General features: G+C 29.7%; 1 protein-coding gene across 2 annotated transcripts in view; it reads right to left on the reverse strand.

The window, feature by feature from the left end:
- Window positions 1–1325: 1325 nt before the first annotated feature.
- LOC107442863 (uncharacterized) overlaps window positions 1326–19557 on the reverse strand; it is a 63539-nt gene continuing 45307 nt past the window's right edge. The window contains exons 21-25 of one of the 2 annotated variants that reach the window (XM_016056527.4): window positions 17877–17999; window positions 14673–14804; window positions 12306–12435; window positions 4285–4541; window positions 1326–2666 (exon numbers count right to left, since the gene is read on the reverse strand). In XM_016056527.4, coding sequence (XP_015912013.2) covers window positions 2509–2666; window positions 4285–4541; window positions 12306–12435; window positions 14673–14804; window positions 17877–17999 — 800 coding nt within the window. In that variant the 3' untranslated portion in view covers window positions 1326–2508. Of the gene's footprint in view, window positions 2667–4284; window positions 4542–6104; window positions 8410–12305; window positions 12436–14672; window positions 14805–17876; window positions 18000–19557 lie in introns of those variants that run through there. The other variant, XM_016056537.4, reaches the window with a different exon arrangement.

The following is a 19557-nucleotide window of genomic DNA, read 5'->3' on the forward strand; positions in this document are numbered from 1 at the left end:
ATTATTAATGGTCGGAACAATTTTTAATTTAAAAATATGCAAATTTTTATATAATTTTAAAGAATATTTATTTAAATGTTAAAATATAAAATTTGAACGAAATCTGTCGAAAAGTTCTTGAGAAATTAAATGTTAAATATATAACTTTTTTAAAATTGAATAATTAAGATTTATTTGATTGATTTAGTACACATTAAATTTTGTATTTTGTCATTCAAAATGACATTTGTTTAAATTTTCAATTTAAAGTTCTTTCGACTATTCTGTTAATAAATAAAATAATATAAAATGATTAATACTTCTTAAAAATTATTTTTAGAATGAACTATTTTTAGGTAAATGAATTTTATTATTGTGAACTAAAATGTTTTAGTTGGGTTGAAAAATTCTCGACATATGGCTATTTATTTCGAGAGTCAAGAATTCGAATCAATCGAAAAAAAGGCATGCTTTTTTTAGAAAAAGTACTTGTCTGTTTTTTTAATTTAAAGTATTTTGAGTCTTAGTATATAAAAGTTCAAACTTTCGATCATAAGTTATTCGAAGTGTTTGCTTTTTTACACATTGTACATACACACAAACATAAGTTATTTTTTTAATATTAATTGAAAAGTTTTCAATTGATTCTATTTTAATTTTTTTATTTAATTTGAATAAATGCTTTTTTTTTCAAAAAATTTTGATTTTATATTTTGAATTAACTCGTGATTTAGTACTAGATATATTTGATTTGTTGAGGAGGGGGCACCAAAATATTTTCAGTGCTTAGGGCCTCAAGAGGTCTTAATCCGGCCCTGTATGCGCATATTATTGAAAATATTTAGACCAGAAGTGTAGGTTATTCCTTTGACTGGATATTATTTTGAAATATTAAAAAATAGATGCGAAATAAGACAATATCACAATACTGTAAAAAATTCTGGGTCAAATTACGGTATAAAGTATTGGCGCATTTTGGGAGCAACATCCGTAAAAATCCATTTTAACCGTAAAATATTATACCGTAATTATTAATGAAAAAATTACGGTATATCAGATTTTTGCTCACAATATGTTATGGTAAGAATGTATTTTACAGTAAAGAGTACCGGCACCCTGAGTGCCGGCACTTTTATCCAAAACTTTTTGTAATGTACGTTAAAAATTGTAAAAGAATAAAAAAAAATGAAACCTTCATATAATAGTCAACTTGAGAAAATACTATTAATTCCTGTTATGCAAAATAAATATACATGGCTTTATTCTATTTTTCGTATTAAGTATTTCGTATTTCACAGCTGTATTCTGAATGATCCTACTTTGAAGATCCAATAAAACGTAACAAAGAAGCAAAGAAAAAAAATTTATTCCCCATTTTACAGTACTAAGAAATGAACACTGACATAGAAAAAAGAACATCGACTTAACATAAAACATTAAAAAACAAACACCGGGATATTTGTAGTATGAAAGCAACAATGAAGTTTAAACAAATCAGATAACAAAGTTATGGCGTGAAATCGCATAAAGTAAAATAAGATTGGATCATGGAATTATTGAGTAAAAGAAAAATTCAACGTATGGAGTAATATTAAATCAGATCACAGAAATATGGCGCAAAGCAAATTGGATCATATAATTACGGATTAAAATAATAACAAGCAAAAAATTATGGTGTAAAATAAAATTAGATCATAGAATTACAGAGTAAAATTAAACTACATTATAGAAATTCATGGAGTGATATTAAATCAGATCAACGAATTATGAATTAAAATGAAATCAGGTCATAGTATTAGGAAGTAAAATAACACTAGACCAGATCAAATCAAGTCAGAGAATTATAGACCAAAATTTAGACACATTATAGAATTACATGGATTGTATATGGATTAATATTTCCAATAAAGCCATATGTAACAACAGAATTACATGGAGTGATATTAAATCAGATCGAAGAATTATGAATTAAAATGAAATCAGATCATAAAATTATGGAGTAAAATAACAAGCAACAGGCAAAAAATTATGCAGCATAAATTTAGTTTGTCGAGTAAAATTAAACTACATTTTAGAATTACATGGAATGATATTGAATCATATCAAAGAATTATGAATTAAAAGGAAATCAGATCATAGTGTTATGAAGTAAAATAACACCAAGCAAAAAATTATAGAGTAAAAAAAATTATATCATTGAATTACAGATTACATAGAGTGATATTAAATCAGGTCATATAATTATGGATCAAAATAAAATCAGATCATAGAATTATGAAGAAAAATAACTTCAGGTAAGAAATTATGGAGTAAAGTATATTGGTTGATCATAGAATAACTGAGTAAAATTAATCAGCTTAGTATAATTACATGGAGTAATGTTAAATCAGATCATAGAATTATGCATAAAAATGAAATCAGATCTTAGAATTATGCATAAAAATGAAATCAGATCTTAGAATTATGCAAAAAAAAAATGAAATCAGATCATAGAATTATGAAGCAAAATAAATCACTAATTTCTGATAGCTAAAAATCATATTGAGAAACTATGATTTGAATGAGAGCTAAATGCTTTGAAGTGGAAGTGTATCTGATCCGTGGATTAGAGTTCAGATGAATTGTCATCAGAATTTTCAACAGCAATTCTTGAGGACCGTGTATGGATTTTCTTATTCGTAAAGAGCCTGAAGAGAAAATTTACAAACATTTTAATTTAATAAAATACTTTTTTTTAATACAGATACACCAATAAAGCATTTTCTTTTAAAATTATGCATATTCCTATCGAATAAACAGTTTTTACGAAAAAAGTTTTTTAGTGGGAAAGAGATATATTTTAAATTTGTTTGTTGGTCTGGTACGTTTTTGTTAATTTTTTTCTTTCAAATTCAAATAATTGTTTAAATAACACATTTTGAAATATTTTTCAGCCCATTATTGTCTAGCGTCCTTTTTACGGGTCGATTAAAATATGCTCCGCATTCTCAGACAATTCATTTATTTCCTTAAAATTTAGTAAACCTCTGCACGTATCAAACATTCGATTGATAATATGGCCTTTTTTTAATTTTCCTCTAAGATTGAAAAGTTTTTTTTCTATGTTTATATAAAAATTGCCAAGAATAAAAATTTATAAATTAGTAATCAACATCAATTCAATTTAATATATAAATAAATAAAGCAAGCTTAACACTTTTTCGCCTTTCCTAAACTTATAGTTTCAAATACCTTTGTTCAAAGTTGAAAATTGGCGAATCAATAGCACTCAACTGATATTTTAACAAATCGTACAGTGTTTAACAGCATAATTGCTTCTAACAATCTAGGGCATTCGCCTCCAAATGAGTTGACCCAGGTTCGAATTACAACGGGGGTTGGTTGATACGAATCCTGCTTCCGGCTCGCATCAACTACAGTGCTGATGTAAGATATCCTCAATGGTAGACGGATTATTGCTTAGAATCCCCTTGCCATCTGACAAATCGCAGGAGATTTTCGTGGTTTTCCTCTCCATGTGACGCAAATACTGGATAGTTCCATCAAAAAGTCTGCCACGAAGACTAGTTCGTTCCAATGTTTGTTTCAAGGGCTCCCATATCTTCTGGGCTGGGTTCAAAATTACAAAGCCACGGAGTTAAACATAGATAGTAAACTCAGAATTGGGTCGGCTGTTTAACGTTGGTTATAAAATAATATAAAATACAATATTTTTTTTTGGAAATTTATTTATTTAACTAAATTTTTTTTACGTGTGTAATTAAGTATTAGATGTGCAGTTATCAATCAAAGAGATTATCTCCAAGAATGATTTTATTTTGTTTTGTCACTGGCATTGAACAGCTGATCGATACTTGAATACTGATAGAACTTGTGGCAAGAAATGTTCAACTTCGCAGCTTTGTAATTTTGAACCTAATCCAAAAGGCAAAGGAACTTCTGGATGAACCATTATGACCATGTTGCTTTAACAAAGAGATTTTTGATGGGACTGACGCGCATTCGTGATACACGGAGAGGAAAATCACGAAACCATTCCTGGTTTAGCCTGATATCAAGAAGACTAGAATCCGTTTACTACTTGAGATATTTCGCGTTAACACTGTAGTGGATACGATCCGGGAGCAAGATACAAATCGACCTGTCATCCCTGGGATTCAAACCAGATCACTTCATTCTGAGGTGGGTGCTCTATCTTCTGTGCCACTCCAGAGAAATAACTTGACGGAAATTAAATAATCTTTATAAATTTTTAAAAAAAATAATGAATGAAAGGTAATTAACACGAGATAGTTAACTACTCACCTACACCTTGACCTTTTAAAATGTCGAACAACTCGTTTTCGTTTCCCTCCAAAATGTGGTAGCTGGTGTGGAAAGTGACGTCAGAATTCGCTATAGCCCTCATGGTAGTCAGGATGAAAGGTTGCGGCAAGTAAGGGATGGTCGGCAAGGCCAACGTCTGAAACGTCACAGTCTGAGTATCGTTAAGGATGCAGTCGACGTCGTTCTGAGTACATTTCTTTCGGCAAATTATTGTGTCGTCAGTGTTCACATTCTGACTGTGAATATTAAAGATAGAATGTTTTAAGAATCGTCGATGGACGTGATGCACATCTTTTAAAAGCCATACATTGCAGATGTAAAAACTTTATTTTTTAAATGTAAAAACTTTTTTTAATTCCCTATAAACTACAATAATAGTTTTTTTTGTAACCACTAGTAAAATCTTTTATTTAAGTTTATGAAATATCTCTTAAACCTTGCAACAATGCTTACGAGACATTAATGAATAGTTTTAAACGCAACTTGGGAAAAATGTTCCATATGATTTCAAGGGCAATACTTTATTCCGATGACATTTATTTATTAAAAAGAAAAACAATCTATTATAGATCAATATATATTTTATTATAAGCTTTGTGTAAAATTGTGTCCATTCAAAATTAATATTCTATAATAATAATACAGAATTGTAAATCATTATTACAAAATAATCTTTTAGTAAACTCTTTGGCATAAAAACATTTAACGAGTTTTTATAGCAAATAAGGAGAATTAGAAATTTAAAAAACAAAATTTGCTGATAAAGTTGTAATAGTAACCGAGCAAATTTTTTAATACAACAAAACTTTAATCCAAACGTTATCTTTAATAAAATGCTTGCTAATAAAATTATTGGTGTTGACAATTGGATGCCTGAAAGTGACGTCAACGTAGGTAAATCGTGGCATTTGTCGATCCAATTAAATCTGACGTCAGAGCAGGTATCCAATTAAATCTGATTTAAATCACTTGGTTCTCGAGGTGGAAGTTCCCAATTAGATCTTAACAGAATAAGGGAAATGTTTAGACATAGTAAACATGAGAATGAGCAAACAGAATTCTTTTTAGTGAATACATTTTATGTGAATATTTTCAACCTCGAAAGTAAGAAAACTTTTCTTTTGTGTTTAGAAACAAATATTGTTTCAAAGCATTCACGGGGGTTGGTGAGCGACAGTGATCAAAGGATTTTCTCCAAGTTTTTTTTTTTCTTCTTTTTTTTTGTTAATATATACCGATATTCTAAAAATATATTCCGATATACAATAAGAGTTGGGTCAAGCAAGCGGTTTGATTACTTTTACGATCGCCAATGAATTGTAAGGTTTTCAAGCAAATACGGCATTTTTAATTGCCTTGATTACAATTTTGTTCGTATAATCAAGTGAGTGGCTGATTTTAGTCAATTGAAACGTCTTCGAGTTTTATCAGATAAATACAATATTGCTAATCAGTAAGCGTAATTTCAATTTCAATGGATTTTATATTGATAATAAATTGTTTCGCTGATTAAAGTATTCTTTTTCACTTTATGTAAAAGAATTTGGAGTAGTATTTTTTTCTAACTTTTATATTTGAGGGGATAGTGAATTTTGAAGTATAAAACTCTCGCCTGAGAGAGAATCAAATCTTATTAGATCTGTCTGTGAAGTGAATGTTTATGAATCTAGGGTTATTGCTAAAACAATTAAGCATAGTTACTGTATAATTATGTTTTTACGTGAGAGGTTTTAATTTTGTTTATTTTTTCAGTTTCAGATGTTGATTTGGATGTGTGAGGAATAATATAGATAAGAAAACAAAACTCTAAAATATTTTTATTTAAAATAAATTAGTAATATCAATACCATCTAGAAAAATACATTTTAAAATAAGAAAACATTTCGAACTTAATTTCATTTGGCAGTGTTATCTGTACATTGTAACATTCATAAGCATAAAAAGAGCCTTAAAACATTGAGCAATAAATGCAATTAGTTTTTTATTCGAATTTTTGCACATTTAATTCAGACGTATCAATTTAGGTGTCGGAAAAAAAAATAAGTTCCAGAATAAGTCGTAGAATTAGCAAAAAATAAACATAAAAAAGCGAATAATAATAAGTTTAAATTTCACAATTAACAATATCACTCTATAAGGGTTCTGATATAGCAGCTGAAATTTGAAATTCGGCTGTTAAATTGCTGTAAATTATTAAAAATATATGTAGAAACCGGCAGTGTCTACTGCAGACTGATTGACTTTTCAGAAATAAACACCTGTCATCTTCACAGTGTGACTGACTTTTCAAAAATGTACATGACAGCGGTGTTTCACATAGTCTAATTGACTTTTCAGAAATCGACTTTTCCAAAATATATCTAAGAAATGCACTGTGAAAAATTTTGTATCAAATTACGGTATAAAGTGGCGGCACTTTAGGTGCATCATCCGTAAAATTCCCTTTTATTGTAAAATATTATACCGTACTTTTTACAGTAATATTTATTTAATTGGAGTGATTCAGGGATTTCACGGTAATTATTAGTGCAAAAATTACGGTATATCTGATTTCTTGTTCCTTAACAGTTTCCGGTAAAAGAGGATTTTCTGGAAAAAAGTACTGGCACCCTGAGTGCCGGTACTTTTTACCGTAATTTGATTAGGAAATTTTTACAGAGCAAAGTTTTAATGTGTCAAATGAAGAATTTTTTATAATATAAGCCAGTTCTACTATTATTTTAGAGCATTCAAAAATAAAACAGCAAGCAATTTTCACCCGCTTATTTTCAATTCCTGTAGTTTTTATTTGGAAATCTTGATTGCTCTAACAAAGTCAGTCATAATTTATCTCCTGGGTTTTCAGAAGACAACAAAAAAACTTAAGACAAATACAAAAGTCACAAATTTTGCTCTAAATACAGAAAAAATTTAAGTTTTATTTACAACCAGTGCAGGTTTTCCAGATGTGTGAACCATTAATTGCATGGCATTAATAAATACGATAGGTTAGTTTCCGCTAGACTGTATTCAAAACGATAGAGTATCAATGGTACTGACAGCACGTGTGATCTTTCACGTAGTTTTGCTAACAAAAGGGGTAGGAAAAGATGGTCAAAATCCACAGAAAAAGTCACTCGCGAGACGTGCTGTCAATACCATAGTATCTTGTTGAATAGAGTCTGGCAGTAACTATGCATTGTTGTGTGTGCCGCGTGCAAAGGGTTCTCATACAACATATGCAACGACTCTAAATGAAATTTGATTTATTTTTGTATTTAGTGTAAGGTTTGTTTCTGCCGTATTCGTCTTAATTTTTTTATTTACTACAGCCTAGTTTCTGAAACCAGGAAGGAATCATGTACTGTTTGTCTAAGATAGATACTCTGCCAGACATTCGTCTGGAGCTGTGGCGGTGACTATGGTAACGAGGTATGATTTTTTTAAGTAGGGCTGCGTGGTCCCTCTTTGGGACTGGTTTCGGCGAGAGGAAAGGAGACCTCTTCATCGAAGCTACCCTCCCTAAAATAACCTCTTCTTGTTTCCATAGCACCAGACTGCCGCAGACTTAGTGGCGGTCAGAGTACCTATCTTAGACAAACAGTAAAACCCTGTATTGAAAAAGAGTTTTTAGTTTACATCACAATCGAGACTATATTCGAACGCAGCTGTATGGCGAGTGAGTTCACATCTTCAAATTTTCACCTCCAAGACTGAAACTTTTAAAAGTTATATTCTGTGACAAATAAGAAGATTTTTGCAACGGCTGTTCCTCCATACAACCCATTATGGTAGATCTTCATGACGAGATCCAATTCTATTTCTTGTGGTCCTGTTATGCTTTTTGTTAAGGCTATCATGGCTTCGTTGTAAGCAGTCCTTCTCAAGTGAAAGTAATCTTTGGTTGCTGGTGTTGTTCCCGGCGGAGCCCTGGCACTCGTCAGCTGCAATTCAAACTGGACAGTGGTTGATTGGAAGCTTGGTCCTCGCATGGTGAAGAGGTCCACCTGTCCTGACAGAGGGAGCCTCATGTTGGACACGAAAGTGATGTAGTTGTAGGAATAGGAAAGGGGTTCTTTTAGACAATCACCTGTCTGACAGTCCCTGGTCACTCGCTTGCACCGGCTGCAAGAGAAAGGTATGAACATGAGAAGAAATCTGCACCTGTGCATAATTCTTTTACAGATGATTGTTCTTTAAAAATTCATTTATTATAAAGGAACAAAAGTAATTAAAAAAATTTCATGTATTGAAAAATTAAATTGTGTTTTATGAGTTATAATTTAATTTTGCTTGAAAAGCCAAATTAAAATAAATATTGGAATCATAAGCAATCACAGCAAAGAAAATCTTGCTATTTTTAAAGAGAATATAAGATTACTTTCAATAGTCAGATAGGGTTGTGAATTATGATTAGCTGTTATAACAAATAAAGATGTAGTACTCATTTTTATGATCTATCAAGATTCACAATTATTTTATAATATTTTGACTTTTTTTTTTAAAAAAAAAAAAACAACTATTTATTAGAGAAGAATATTAAGAGTTGGAGCAAATATTGGGTTGTTTGGAAAGTAATTTCATTTTCTTTCCTCCGTGAAAATAAAGGCAATTTTTTTAATGTGAATAAATATTTTATTAAATCACTCTGGTCTAATACGCTTTGCCATCTTTCTAGCAGTTGCAGGAATTTACTAGAATAAAATTTTTGTTCTTTTCTGGCAAAAAAAAACTGATCTAGATGAATTTTGACCTCCTTATTCGAAACAAAGATTTTACCACCTAAAAAATTTTGCAGTGACAGGATCATTTTTGTAGACTATCCATTTCTTGTCTCTAGTGATGATGCGCTTCAAAAAAGGATAATTTTCTTGACGTCTGAGAAGCAAATCGCAGACGTCCACGTGACGGCACAAATTTCTTTCTGGAACCCATATATCGCGCTTTGAGGTTAAACCATTAGGCTTTTCAAATGGTCATGAAAAGTCAAATTTGATAAATTTAATATCTCGGAAACCTCACGAGTTTTATTCAGCTGTTTGCATCAGTTAATGCCTTTATTGCGTCTTCATCAGCTTAAGAGGGCGTGGTAAAATCTTCGTGCATCTCATTCTAAATTGTGCAAAACAGTTTTCGCGCGGGTGTAATGCCAATACATCTTCTGCATGTATATCGTATAATTTTTTCTTGTTTGAGCAGCATTTCGTCCTCTATGTAGTAAACCACTTTCGAAAAGTCATCAACCAAAAACTACTGCTTAGAATCAACAGAACTTTGCCACAAGCAAGCGTTGCTTTATAAGCTATCAAAATATACAATGATTATGCAGCTTAAGTGCGAAATTAGCTGTGAGAAAACATAGTAAAGTTCTCTGTTATGAAAAAACGAAATTACATTCCAAACAACCCAATAATTTCCAAAAATTAATAGAAATAGCAATATTTGCACATTGCAGTTGTAGGTTTTACTAAGATATTATAATAAATTGCCTGCAACAGTTATAAATAATTTGTTAATTAAAATACTTCGTTAATTAAAAACGAAGTATACATTTCTCATAGGTAAAAAATACATTTAAATTAAAATGACGATTATGGTTTAGTTTGAAAATTTTACAAGAACATCTCCTCAACCCTAGTTTTAAATGAAAGAAAATACTCAATAAATAGAAGAATCTGACTTACTCATATCAACAAAGAAACAACAATATTGTACAGATTTCTTCTCTATTTATACCTTTCTCTCATATATTTCAAATTTTTTCACAAATTGTAAAACTAAAAACTACCAATCGCTCAATTCTTAATAACCAATATCGAAAGCTTTAAAAATAATCCCTAAATTGACTTAAATATGAATTATTTGAAAATTAGTTCATGTAAGAAGTTTATTTAAGACGCATAATTTTCTAACATTTTGTTTCACGTTTTTACTTTAAATATTATTTTGTTGACATGAAACACATTTTTTTACCTGTATTATTGCAAAAAAGAGGACACTGGGTATACCGTAATGACTGACTAGATAGCTTTAGAATCCTTGTAGATGACGAAGTAAATAAAATATGCAAATTAGGGATTGCAAATAACGCAAGGAAAAACAAAAATACGATAAAAATTTAACGAAACATTGTTGAGAAAAAGAAATAAAAAAAATAAAAAAATCAGTTTGATTGCCAGATAGCTTATTGTTAATTTTTACAGTGTAATGTGTTTATAGTGTAAAATTTTTTTAAGTGGTGATGTGTTTAATACCACATTAAAATTTATATAACATTTAGATGCTTACTTAATATTTTGTTAATAGCTTGTCAAGCTCTTATAAATTTTTTTTCAGAAACTTTAATTTGGTTTCGTGAGCATTAATTTGTGAACTCCAATGGGTGCATTATTTTTACATAATTTTTGACAGAGATACTAAAAATATACGATAAAGGTATCGGGGAACGTTCCATAATGTCTGTATAAATTAACGTTTGTATAAATTAACGGCCGAATAAATTAACGCTCAATTCTTCAAATTTAACAGACATTTCTTAGAATGTTTAGTGGGAGTGATTTTATAATTTCTACGCATATTTTTTTCTGCTTAAATTATGTTAATACAGCACATGTTTTACATTATTCAAAAATTTTTAAATTTTTGAACATTGTCCTTACTTTTGCGCCATTTACGTTAAGACAATTTTTAGAAGCATTCAAATAGGTATTTGTCAGTTAAAAACAAAACCATAAAACAGTATTAAAGCACCCATCTAATATTACCAACAGCATAATTTTATTGTTTTAAATCTAAGATAATTAGTGAGGGCCGCAAAAATTATTCGTCGGCAGCAAGATTACAAAACTAACAGCCTACAAACAGCGATAATTCATCAATTTTGAGCTTTTTCCCAATGGGAGTGATTTTTACTTTTCTTTTGCCTGTTCATAAAGTTATAAAATGCATCACCAGGGGTTTGTTCAGAAGAAATTTGGGTCCCTTAACGGACCCTTCACAAAATATGTTTTCATGAAAACGAACCCTTCACAAAATATTTTAACTTAAAAACGGACCCTTCACAAAATGAGTTTTCCTTCAATCGGACCCTTTACAAATTTCTTTATCTTCATTACTGTTTTGTTAATCCAATAAACTCTTCCCAGGGGCGAAACCGAGAAAGACAGATGTAAACGAATTAAGTTATGTCTTTGTCAGACGCTTCTTCCTTTATTCGTCCGAAATGAATATTCTGCGTTCAGCAGTATAGGCTAAATAACAAATATTTGTATGTTGCATCTCTAATTTTGAAGCAGCAATTGCTGTTTATTTTTGAAAATTTATTTTTTTTATTATAATTTTACAGTGCTGAGCATAATCTTATTACAATTTAAAAACTCCTTTAAAAAGTATTTTGCAATAACCGGACCCTATTTATACAAATTTATAAAAATTATTTTATATCCACAAATTACGAGTAATTTTTTCTCAATTTTATAAAAAAAACCGGACCTTTCACAAAATGTCTGGACATACCCCTGATCACACATTTCCATGACTGATGTAGTTTTTTAAAGGTAAAGTGCCATTGATCGGTATTCTTTTCACAGATGTTATTTATTTGTAAGTGCCATTGCATTATATTTCCCATTCTGATATTTTTACTAAATTAAATTTTGTTAATCGTAACTTCCGGGCATAAAAATGCCCCAACGACTGAAGAAATATGAATAAATGCAATAAAAGAAATTAAAAATTAATACTAAGTGTGGCAAACGCGAGTGAAAATTCTTTTAAATGCCTTTCGGTATTAGAAAGGTATAATATTTTGCATTCGAATTTTGAATTCGAAAATAAATTCTGATTGTTTCTTCTGTTTCAGGAAAAACCCCTTATCTTTCTCCATCCTCATAAGATATGGAACAGTCCATTCCTAAAGGGAGGCAGATTGCAATTAAAGAAATAGTGCTGTGCACTTGCTTTTTTCCAGTCCGGCTATAGATTTTTTTTTTCATTTGTTGCGTAAAATTAAAATGACTTACTTTTTGTGAGAGTTATCTTTATAATAGTTGGGTGGACAGTCGATTCTATTACATTTATAACCTCCTCTAGTGTTTAAGCAAACAGCTTTGTCATCATTACACACATTTTGTTCACGGCATTCATCAATATCTGAAAAAAATTATTTTGATTGACAATTAATTAATAAAAAGATCTAGTTTGGCCATGAATAATTGAAAATTTTTAAATTTCTATTAAGAAAACTCAAATCCAATTCTAAATAGAGTTATTCTAATTTAAATGAACATTGCAATTGCGTCTTATATTTAATGGCAAAGTGCAGTGTGAAAGAAGAAAATTAATTTATTAATAAATAAACAAAAAACAAACTACACTGAATATCTTTTGACAAGCTTTGAATTTTCATATAATAAGATTCAAACCTTGTAGTTCGGGAGGTAAACCTTGAATAAATTTATTGAAATAAATATACGATTTTTATCACTGGGGAAAAATTCTTTTCATTTGCTTCAATAGTTTCAGAGATATGGCAGAATACGAAAAAAAAAATTAAGAAGCTTAAACTTTTTTTTTTTACTCTTTTCTCATTATAGTTTCCAGATTACAGCAATCTCCCCATATATTTTGAGGTTCGAAAAAATTTGAATATCGATTTTGAAAACTCTCAAGAAAGTTTCATATTTAAAAAATAAGTATTTGCGCCTGAGTTTGTAACCTAAATCATTACTTTCACTTATTAATTAGCACATTTAAAATCTATGCTCTAACCAATAAAATTCCATTTGTATTTGCGAAAATGCAAACATTAGGTAGAAAGTTATTCAGAGAGTGTATTTTTTTTTACATTGAATAATTTATACTTTTAATTAAAAAGTTCAGTTTTTGAATTGTCAGGAATAACAAATGCAAGTAAAATTAAATAAAAAAGTAGCATTTTTAAGTACACAAGCGAAAATTTAAATTGTTAAAGAACAAGCTCAATTTATAAGACTAACTACAAAACTAAAAAGATATTTTATATACTGAGAAATAGCTTTTGGCTATTGTCTTTATTACATCTATTTGAGCAAAATAATTAAATATATTATCAAAATACAATGAATCATTATTAAGGTCAATCAAAGAATGTACTACATTAAAATTGCAAAAATAAATACACAGCATTTACATGATTTAGCTCAAAGTAAAAAGATGGGTTGTAACAAAATATCTATACTTTTAGGTACATCCAAATGAATCGTTCATAATTAGATTTTTGCTTCCACTTTTTATACTTTTCATTAAAAAAAGCAAAAAAGTGAAGTAAGGCATTTCTGCAATAATTCCTTGCCAGCCAGTGAGGTCAAAGCTCTACAATTTCATGAAAAATAATATCGGCAGGCTTTGGCACTGGGAATCGAATCCCAGTTCCTCACAATGACAGTTCAGTTCCTTAACCACTAAGTGATGAGAACTAATTAACTTTTGATAATATTTTTTTTAAATTTAAATAATAATTTGCGGTCAGTAATGTAAAGTTTTTCATTACATGCTAGGTGAGGATTTTTAACTTATATTGATTAGAGAATACCTTGTATTTTATCATTTACAGGTATATATTATCTGTATACACCGAAGAGCCATTACATTATGACCACCCTGCTACCTGCTAATAACATGTAGGGCCACCTTTAGCCCTCAAAACTGCTAGTACCCACCGTGGCATTGATTTCACAAGGTGCTGATAGGTAGTCTGAGGTATCTGGTACCAAGCGCTCACCAACTGGTCCAGCAATTCCCTCATATTGCGAGAGGGTAGCGTGGCAGCACGAATTTGGTTTTCCAAGTAGGACCACAAATGTTCTATTGCATTAAGGTCAGGTGAATTTGGGGGCCAAGACATGACTTGAAAGTCACTGGAATGCTCCTCGAACCAATCCATGACGATTCGACCCTTATGACATGGTGCATTATCCTCCGCAGGAAAAACTGTTGCCATGAGTGGGTGAATCTGGTCTGCAACTATGTTCAAGTAGCTTACAGACGTCAGGAATTGTTCTATGAGGATTATGGGTCCTAATGTGCCCCATGAAAACATTGTTCCTGGGCGAGAAACTATGAAAACCTGGGCGAGCCCATTGTTATAGATGGAGGGGGATCATAATGTAATGGCTCTTCGGTGTATATACTGTATATGGTAATATGGTATTTTACCATATATTAAGAGTTCTGAATAAAATATATTTAAACTGTCTGTATAAATGAATTTAAAAATTTTAAAAATTACTTTTTTAAATAAAATGAATTACTGTTTTTAATATTAACTAAAAACGGTTAAAATTAAGTAGAATTGATAAAAACTAAGGATACTTATTTTAAAAACGAAAAGTACACAGTCGCAGAAATACCTTGGCAGGTTCTTCCGTCCGATGCTAATCTGTAACCACTTGGACAAGAGCATTTGAAAGATCCTGGTTCGTTGATACAGAAACCGATGCAAAGATTCCCTAGACCTCCATACACTTCGCATTCGTTTATATCTTTAATACAAGAAAAAATATATCATATTTTGAGTCAATTACTTTTCATAAATAACTACACAAAAAAATTCAAATTAAAAAAAAAGAGATTGGAATAGACATTTTATGAAATAAATATTCCCTTAAAATACTCCCTCTGTCTTAACCATCTTGGATTTTTTTTTTTGATTTTCTTTCTCTCGTGTTTTCTATCTTTAATAAAACTTTAATGCTGTAATGATGACGTTAATTCTTCTATAGGGTATCACTTCCAAAAAAAAAAACACTTTTTCTCAGTACAACTTTCCGATTTTGCATCTACTTATTCTAATTTGTCCTCACAATAAAATGTTTTCCAGGCATAAAAAGTAAAGTGTATGTGTTTCTTTTACTTACAATTCCTAATAATGTATATCTACGTATTTTGATTCGTCCTCACAATAAAATGCTTTTTATACATAAAAATTAAATCACATATTTTTTCTTGCTTACAATTTTTCTATTCTGTATCCATATATTCTAAGTTGTCCTCATAATAAATTGCTTTTCATACAGTAAAAAAAATTTCTCAAAGATTGAGAAAAAAAAGCTTTGAAACAAATAATACCAGTGTATACAATATGTATACCAATGTATACCCAATGGAACAATAAAACCAATGTATTTAAAATTGAGGCAGCATATACCCATACAAAATACATAGTCTCAAAATTGATGTGGGGGGAGATATGTGTGAGGGAGATGCTTTTTGGCTCCTCGGTTTCGAACCAAGGGCCTCCAGAAGCACCATAGTTGTACAACTCAGTCCACGAAGAGTTGGGAAGTTTTATGTAGTGGCATATCATGACCTACTAATTTCTAATTTTAATGGTACTAAGAGTTGCAATATGGAAAAAAAATGGTACCAATAGTTTAGTCAGGAGATCGGAAATTTTAACTTCATTTTTTTCCTAATTTGCGATATCTGGAAATGTAAAATGCTTCCTAAGTCTCATTGTACATGGATGTACAACTATATGGTTGCTAGAGCATTCTATTACGAACCCAGAAGTCCTTGCTTCGAATCCTGCTGGCAGCTAACGAATATCTTTCCCACACATTTCCCCCCCTCCCACAACACTTTAAGAGACTATGCATTTTGCTCAAAAATTAATATATGGGTGATTCTCACGAAACATGAAATTCACTGTCCCTTGCTCCAAGATCTAATACTATAATACTAAAAGAACTTTTTTTAAAAAAAATAAACAAATAGCATTGCTGTTAGCATTTTAAAATGGCTTTGCACTAGCATTGACTGTTTTGTATACTTAAAAAACTTTAATTGAATATCAAAATATCATTTTCCGGGCATGTCCCAAACAATATTTTCAATAATAACTAGCTTTAAAACTTCCCATACATTTTTCAAAATCTAATTTTTTTTATCTTATCCTATGTAAGCATTTCTAGAATATACGCAGAGGGTATTGCTTACTAAAACTTCGTTTAAAATAATTTTTTCTGTCAATAGTTTGTTTGTCCCATGAAAATCTGTCATTTTCCTGGTTACTTTTATTTAGTGATTTATAACCAAAATAGATAGCGCCAGGAATCAATATCTTATATTAATAGATTGATTAGATACCCTCCTATCTGAATATGTCTTGTTGCATGAATAAAAAACCAATTTTCTGGCTCAAAATCTATTTCAAAAATTTTTTCAAGTTGAGTAGGTTTTTATGCTGTCATTTTCCTGGCTTCTTGAAATCATTAATAACAAAAGCTGCATAGATTTATCTGAGTTATTTTAAGAAATACTGTTGTTTTCTGCAGAATATAAACGTCTTCGGCCAAAATATTAAATTAAAGTAAAGTTATATGCTATACAATGGCGAATTTGTCATTATCCTGGCTTATGAATGCCAGGACATTGAAGTGTTACCAGAAATTCTTTTTAACTGCTAATACTGTAAAGAGGGAAAGCAAATATTAACCTAATACCAAGTTTATGTGTGATTGTAATATGCTTGGATGTAATCAAAGTTATTTATTTATTTAGTGATTGATTATTATACAAAATTTTATTCTGCACATATCAGCAAGAACATTTTTTTTTGTTTCTTTCTACAGTGGATAAAAAGAATTAATTTAAGCAATTTATGGTCCATCTAACATAAAGGCTTAAGTTGAGTTACTTACTATTAACTTAAAATGGCTGTTTTTAAAACTTCTAAGGTAATATGTCATTTTCCTGGCATTCAAGATTTGGTGAATTTCTATTTTATTTTTTTTCTCGAGCAAATGTCAATAAACTACACTGCTGTCTATAAGATATTAATAAGTGTAGCCAAAGAAGTACACAAAATTTTTTTTTAATTATTTTGAAGACTTTAAATTTGAAGAAGTTTTTTGGCCCGAATTGTCATGTTTCGTGAGAATCATCCATATGCGTTTCAATAATGAATACATGGGGATTTCAAAATCGACTAATATTTAGTTTGGAGCTATTTTTACTCATTTTTACTCGATTTTGAAAAACTTTTTTTTAGAGTGTGCTCAAAAAGTAAAATGCATGAATATTTTTAGGCACGCATCAGTACCAATATATTTTAATTTGTGTTCATAAAAATTGGTAAATTGTATGCCTTTTCCTCCCCGAAATATTATCATATCTTGTATAAAATTTAAAATAAATAAGTTGAAAATATATTATTATGAAACCCACACGCTCTTAATCAATGTATGAAATACAAAAAATGCAAACAGTCACTACTTATAACAAATTTATCACAAGCAGTTCCGAAAAATTAATAATGATTTACTCATTTTAAATATATTAACTATTGATAATTTATCTAAATTTTTTCATACAAATTTCATAAAATCCTTTAATGAAATTTCCTTCAAAGCAAACAGACAAAATCTGATTATAGAAAATACAAAACAACAGAAATATATATGCAGGAAATCTCTGTCTTATATTATTAAGATGGAATATTATAACATGGAAATCTATAATATTCCATGTTAATAATATGCGAGGATTCCTTTATTAACATGGAAATCTCTGTTATTATAAATGTTTAATTATTTACATGCAATTCATATTACCTATACAGGATCTTTCATCAGGGCCGAGGGTGTAACCTAGCTTACAGGAGCACTGATATGATCCCCAAACGTTATTGCAGGTTTGTTGACAGATATTTGGAGATTCCGAACACTCGTCAACATCTGAAACATATAAGTATACAGTCAATAAAGTTAAACTTTTTGAATAAAAAGTCTCAATTTATTACAAATTCTTCAGGAACATATGGCATAAACTGTAAAAGTGAAGAGTGATTTATCAGATAAAGCTTAAAAATTTTAATTCTGCTATTGTGGCTAAAATCAAAATTGTGCTTTTTTTAAAAAAAGAACAACACTTAAATTTAAACTATTAAATACCTTCTTTCTTTCCCTTCTTTCATAACAAACTTTGGAAAATTTAGAGGATGAAGATACTAAATTGCCATTTCAGTAAATTTGCGTAAATCAGATTTAAAATTTATTTATTAATTTTAGGAAATAAAGAATATTTCTTGCTTTTATTTCTTGTCCGAAATTTGCGAAAACTATAAATTCTTAACTCTCCTTTAAAAAATTAGCGTCAAAGCGCTCGAAACTGTTGGTGTTTTGATCATGCCGCTGAAACAGAGACTTTGTGAGGTTATTCGTCGACTGTTAGTTACCAAATGCTTTTGGAATCTTCTTTGATTCTCAAAAATTTCCTTGATCACATGTAGCCATATCCACTTATTACCATTATCCACTTAGATCTTTGAAACTTTGGGAGTTGACAATATAAATTAATACTGATTTAAATAGGATTTAAGTAGAATTAAATAAAATACGACAGTATTTATTACAATAATATATTTATTGCAGTAACTAATTAGTATATTTAGTTACCAAATAATTAGTATTTTTAGTTACCAAATAATTAGTATTTCTTTAGTGTAGTGACAATAATTAGTATTTTTAGTTACCAAATGCATTTGGAATCTTCTTTGATTCTCAAAAAATTTTTTGATCACATGTAGCCTTATCCACTTATTACCTTTATCCACTTAGATCTTTGAAACTTAGGGAGTTGACAATATAAATTAATGCTGATTTAAATAGGATTTAAGTAGAATTAAATAAAATACGACAGTTTTTATTACAATAATTAGTATTTATGGTAATAACTAATTAGTATTTTTAGTTACCAAATAATTAGTATTTTTTTAGTGTAGTGACAATAATTAATATTTTTAGCTACCAAATGCATTTGGAATCTTTGATTCTCAAAATAAATTTTGGTCACATGTAGCCTTATCCACTTGTTACCTTTATTCACTTAGATCTTGGAAACTTTGCGTGTTTACAATATAAATTAATGCTGATTTAAATAGAATTTGAGTAGAATTAAATAAAATACGACTAAAATAGGATTTTCCTCATAGAAATATCAATATGTTTTAATTAAAAATGTAACTTAGTGCCTTTTTTTATTAAGTGCTTCATTTACAAAGAGAAAGAGAATCGCCTAAGGTGCTGTCAGTGTTATTTTTGATTTTAAAGAGGTTGTTAACTTTTTATACTTAATTTTAGTACTTTTTTTCGTATGATATCAATTGTTGATTATAGCTGAATTACAACTGGAATTATAATTTCTAGCTATGTGCTGCTATTTTATAAGGGTGCGTTTTTCATTCTTTCTGCTATCTGAAAAACAACGTTTTTGTTATAGCGTAACATCGGACAA

Source organism: Parasteatoda tepidariorum, chromosome 1 (assembly GCF_982258835.1).
Source record: "Parasteatoda tepidariorum strain Cologne lab strain chromosome 1, Ptep-v5.0, whole genome shotgun sequence".
Classification (NCBI taxonomy): Eukaryota; Metazoa; Arthropoda; class Arachnida; order Araneae; family Theridiidae; genus Parasteatoda; species Parasteatoda tepidariorum.